This window comes from Rhagoletis pomonella, unplaced genomic scaffold (assembly GCF_013731165.1).
Source record: "Rhagoletis pomonella isolate Grant_MI unplaced genomic scaffold, Rhpom_1.0 Rhpom_scaffold_00005, whole genome shotgun sequence".
Lineage (NCBI taxonomy): Eukaryota > Metazoa > Arthropoda > Insecta > Diptera > Tephritidae > Rhagoletis > Rhagoletis pomonella.
This window is the reverse complement of record NW_023458559.1, coordinates 41,005,210-41,011,311: the sequence shown is the minus strand read 5'-3', so window position 1 is coordinate 41,011,311 and position 6,102 is coordinate 41,005,210. Positions and strand designations below refer to the sequence as shown.

Below are 6,102 nucleotides of genomic sequence, written 5' to 3'. Positions count from 1 at the left end.
ACCAGTAGGCCCTGTTGGTCCGGGTGGACCTGTTGGTCCTGCAGGTCCACGTTCGCCGGGAAAACCACGTCTACCACGTCGGCCGGGTGGTCCTATTGGACCCGCAATACCTGGTCGACCAGGTAAACCACGTTGTCCGGTTGGTCCAACTGGGCCAGGAGGTCCTTGAAGACCTTCGTCACCCTTGTCACCGCGATTACCCTGCAGGCCTGATTGTCCTGGTGGTCCGGTAGGACCCGGTGGGCCAGGCGTACAAAGACATTGTGCCGAGGGATATACTACGGATTGTTGACGTAAACCAAACCCGCGTTGCTCATTTTTCGTATCGGTTGCTGAAGCTAGCCGACGTTTGCCTTGGATGGTAGGTATGGCGAAAGTAGCCAGGATAAGAATGAACGCTAGATTGGAAGATAGAGATGTTTGAATTTGAAATGCTTACTGAGTTGCTATAAATTATGTTTACCGCTTATTGTATTCGTTGTGACTTTCATCTCTGAAGCTTAGCTGAACTGAAGTCAAGCGAATCAGTGGACAACTTTATATAGAGATGGAAAACCGCCATTTGAAATGATAGAATCTTTGTGCAGAAAACCAGACATTTTCGTATGTAATATAATATCTATTCCCAATTTTAACCTTTCTTTCTCCACTTAACATTTGCATAGGTTTTTTTTATTCATCTAATTTTAAGTTTTACGATGCCTATACGGTTAGTTGACCCAATTGATTGATTGATCTCTTCAAATTAATGTCTTTTGTGGAGCAAAGAACTCATAAAATTCGCACTTTAACCACCTTAGCAAAGCAACAAGCAAGCATTACTATAAAATAAGACATCGCATACCTTGACGCTGTTAAATGCTGCTCAACCATGCGGCTATCAATACTGCTGTTCGCCTGCTTTGGTACGCGTAACATACATTTTCTTAATATAAGTGGAAGGCTATATACTTTTCATCATTTTCTTTCGCAGGCTTGATCGCATTGGCAGGGTCGAATTTTGTAACACAAGTTGGCCCACCTGGTCCTCCAGGACCACCAGGCGTGCCTGGTGTCCCAGGTCCAAAGGGTGAGAAAGGTGAACGAGGAACTGATGGACGCGCTGGCTTGACTGGCGCGCAAGGACCATCCGGTCGACGCGGTCACACAGGCAGTCCTGGCCCGATAGGTCCACCAGGTGTGCCAGGTCTGCGTGGGCCACGGGGCTATGATGGCGAACGGGGACCAGAAGGGCCGACAGGGCCACCGGGACCAACTGGACCTACTGGTACTTAACAGCTTTTGATTTAGATGACTCACTATGTTTATGAATGGATTTAATAAGTAATAAATAAAGTTTTGGGTGCATAATAAACCAAACAATAAAATTAATATTTTTCTTTGGAAATTAAAATGCGGCAATTTTTAGAAAACTTTACCGCCTGTATAGAATAATATGCCAACTTCTTATTGGTCGAGAATGACTTGGTCGTAGTTTTTATCTCCTGGGTATCTCTTCGATGCTTGGTTTTAAAATACGCCATAATCTTTGGTCTTCAATTTCAATGTAAACGAAAAAATCCAGCTTTCCTTATTAGACATAATTGGACTCAGGTACACATAGTTTTTACATTCTTAATAACCCGTTCATTGATAGGACCATGACCTTTCCCTATGATCTCAGTAGTTCTGACAAAACAGAAATCTTGGATGATATCTTCTTTTCTATACTCAGCTTACATATGTTAACTAAACACTTATGGAGATTTTTGAACACACACCAGCTGAGCTTCCATGACCGTCTCGTCAGGGTGGCTAGCGTGTGGCAATAAGTCCTCATTTGCGATAGGGTTTGCCGAAAGCTCTGGGCCTTTATACAAAGCATCATAACTCATTACAACACCTGAATACCCACCAAAAGTAGCGAAGGATGCAGACTCGAGTACAGATACAGTGTCATATTTAAGCCCCCTTGGCAAGGTATCGTGCAGCGGATGATCTAATTTTCTACCTTTTCAGCACAAAATGATCTTATCTAAAAGCAGTTTCTTCAGAATAAATATAGCAAAAGGCTCGTGTTCAAGGCGAAAACACTTTTAAATTACAAAGTATTTTCTCCGATATCGCTACCGATAAGGATATTTATCGATAGCTGTGCCAAATCCCTGTCGATACATATCATAAGGTCTTTGTTAAATGTTTCGGAAATATCATTTCGATAGATACATATATGTAAAATAATATCAATAAATCAATCAAATCGTACATCCATAACCACATTGCTAATCTTACCGATAACTATATCGCGAATGTTTTCTATAAGCATACCAGTAAACAGAAATTTGCTGGCTTTAGATGCGCCTGATCATTGAATTAATTTTATTGACATTGGACTTAAATAAATCTTTAGAGTATACCGACAGTTGATCTCTAATGCATATTAACGATTTTTTATTGAAACACAAATGCCATAAAGAAATTACGTTGATACCAATATCGATAAACATGCCGATAAGTATATCGGCAAACCTGTCGATTAATAATTTCACAAACATATTGAAAGCTTTATCGATAAATGTGTCTATAAATATATTATTATACAAATCGATAACTGTGGTAGTAGCGCTATCAGTTAGTTCATCGGCTGTAGTTTGTGTGTTATTGGTGAAATCGATAAACATATCCATAAAACGCATTTTTTATTGTGATACATTTTTAAGTGTAAAATCATCAAAATGTCCCTTGGATACCTATAGAATTACACAGCTGCCCTTAGTTACTGCTTAAATTTTTTTTAGCGGTAAGATATTAAAATCAATCGCTTACATAGATCTTATATGTAAATATATTTGTAACAGAATTGCAAACTTGATTTTTGTAATTAAAGCTTAGAGAGCGCAACACATTGAAGATACCCTTAACAGAAAAAAAATAAAGACATAAAGTTCGAAAACCTCTAAAATCAAAGAGTTCTAGTTAGCTTCCAAAACAGTAATTGAGTACTCATCAGTTCAACAACGTTATATTTCATGTTTCTTATTCATCAATTTTTATCAGAAGTATTACATTGGAAATTTTAGCCATCAATGACGGCAGTCTGAGATTCGATATCTGAAATTGTTGTTACCACACTTTAGCACCTTTCAGCAAGCTTATTTTATAGCTCGAACTATACTTACTATGTGTACCAACATATGTACATCCATACATACATATGTATGGGCAGCAAGTGGGAGACGACTTAATGCGCGGTACGAGCATGAGGCAAATTATAAGAATACATATCTACATATATAAATCGATATGTGCGTTCATATACTTTGCAGGTGTATGTATGTATGTAGTAAAGACTCGTAAACTCGATTTGATGATCTGGTCAAGCGAACACTTAACACACGCGCACCCAATCAGATATGTAAGGGTATGTACGTATGTACATATATCGCCATGCGCACTACGTAAAGTTCTCGAAGTTCTTGTGTGCGTGTGCGAGGCAAGACAAACAAATATTTCGTGCTACCTTTTTTTTTAGTACCTCGTTAAAAGCCATCTCGTGTCATTTTATTACAACGCAGACCTTAAAATACTTTTTTATTATAACTTACCACGCTGCCTGTTTGAGATGTTGAATGAAGAGCGGAAATCGAGAAAGCAATCAAATTGCCGTAAGCACAACGATCACATGGCAGTCTAGTCTTCTGTAGCAAGGTAAAGGCTATCTTTATTTATTGCTATGGTTGGATAGGCAAATAGTCTGTGCGCTTATCATCAATGTCATAAAATACCAACTACAACTTCTACAAATTAATTGGAGCAAATCTTCATTTTATGAGCAGTTACAATGTCTTTCACCTGTTCGGCATCGCAGAACATTGACGGTAATCAAAAAACAACTTTTCGTACATAAATATGTATGTATATATGTAGATACTATTTGGATGTACATATAAAAGCTATTAAATTCACTCAGCGCTTCTTGATGAAATTTGAGTATCACCCAAGGCGAATTTATACAAGGTGGTGTTAATGGCGAATTTGGATTTTCAGCGCGGCGTACTTCCTAATGTCAAAATGATGTGTTTGTTGTAAACAAGGCGAATTAATATTACAACAAACACATCATTTTGACATTAAGAAGGACTGCGGCGAAAATCTAAATTCGCCAATAACACCACCTTGTATAAATTCGCCTTGGTATCACTTTGTGAGTGAGAAGGCTTCGGTGGTACGAGCATTTAGTGCGGCGGACCTTTGATGCCTAAAGCGGTGGTGCGTTACTTTACTGACATAGTGTTGGTGGTAGTTTGTCAAATGGATATTAAAGGAATATAGAACTACTTATTAAGAAAGTAGCAGTATCTATTTAAAGTTATATAATCCTTAGATATTTTAGAAAAATCTAATTTAGAATTTTTTTTTCTTAAATGAAAAGTCTGCGCAGTTATAGTGGCTAGGAACATTTAATCCACTATATGCTATGAAAAAGCTGTCTGATTGCTTATTATTTTTCTTGAAAGTAACTAAGTAGAACTAAAATCAGCCTATAAAAAAAATAACCCATTCCTCAACGGTAGAATTCCAATAGGAAGCAGGTTCTAAAATAACATGATTTCTAATGCTAAGCTGATGAGTTCAATGAGGGAAGAGATAGATGAGATGTTCACAGTTACCGATTTACTAATACTCTAAAGACCAAATATCTAGAGGATTTCTTCTAAATGCGCTTTAAAATTTCAATATTTCTATACAGGGTTATATCGCCAAAACTGCAACTCAATGTGGTCTCCTTACTAATATTATGAATGCGAAAGTGAGTTTGTTTGTTTGTAACGCTCTCACGCTTTAACTACTAAATGAAATTTTTGCACCCTTAAAATATATGATAGCGTTTATCTCCATTAAGGAGGCGTGGCACCTCCCAATCAAACGGAATTTTGCATACGGCATATCTCAAGAAGTATTTGTGGTAGATTACTGGAACTTGGTATGGAGATACATATTTAAAATCAATTCCATACCTGTTCGAAAAATGACATTAAACTTGAATTAAGGAAAATATTTATATGAATTTTGTACTACAAAGTTAAAAATGTTCTACTTTGAAAATATTTTGAAAAGGGTTGCCACCTCTTTGAAAAGTCAAATTTAAATTACTTATTCGCAAGCCATATCTATGAAAAATTAAAATATGGGGTTAAAAAACATTTAGTTTGAACACTTAGAATATAATTTACGTGCTTTACAAGGGTTGCCACATGTTTAAAAATTAAATTAAGTTAATTGAAATGCATTAAGTATTACAATATGAGTTTCAATCGAAAAGGTTTTCAAGAGGTTTTATTTCTAAACTGTACGTAGGATTGTTGGCACCTATTTCAAAAACAAAATTTTACTTGCATTAAGGGAATAAGGTTATTGGAATACACATGCATCTCAATATGGTTGTCAGACGAAAGAGATCAAACTATTTTGAAAAGACGAATTTGATTAAATTATAAAAACGTTAAAGTGTCAAACGCGAAAGTGCTTAGATATCTTTAGTTTGAACATGTAGAATTCGGAGCTATTTTCAGAAGGTTGGGACCTGTTTTAAAACTAAATTTTAAATAAAATTATTTAATAAGTTAAAAGTTAAATGAAAAATTACACCATACGACAGTAAATTTTACACACAGAAAAATTAATATATTCGCTAAACTATGCGTAAATTATAAAAAAAAACTGCGTACTTAGCTTTTCTCTCTGACGGCGGGATATTTTAAAAAGGACTTTGAAATTTAAAAAATATGATTATTTCGAAAAAAATTATTTAAAAAATTCAGTGCAATGTAGGATAACATGGCGTGAGTACATCGATTCTTTCGGGCGTTTTGAAATTTTTTCGTTTTTGTCGCACGGTGTTACAATATGGGTATCAGTCGAAATGGTCTTGAAATGGTTTTAATTATTAACTACATAAGCAGAGTTACCACCTGTTACAAAAATCAAATTCAACTTGAATTATGGGAATAAGGTAATTCAAATATGTATATACCGTAACATAGGTGTCAGATGAAGGAGGCTTCATTTCTAAACTAAATATATACGAGTAGGAGCATTGTCATTTGTTTAAAAACTCAAATT

At 36.0% G+C, this 6,102-nt stretch overlaps 1 protein-coding gene across 1 annotated transcript; it reads left to right on the top strand.

The window, feature by feature from the left end:
• Window positions 1-871: 871 nt before the first annotated feature.
• Window positions 872-1,275, top strand: LOC118740107 (collagen alpha-3(IX) chain-like). Its single transcript, XM_036471600.1, has 2 exons — window positions 872-905; window positions 974-1,275. Exons 1-2 carry the CDS (start codon window positions 872-874, stop codon window positions 1,273-1,275), a joined length of 336 nt encoding a protein of 111 aa, XP_036327493.1.
• The last annotated feature ends 4,827 nt before the right edge of the window (window positions 1,276-6,102 follow it).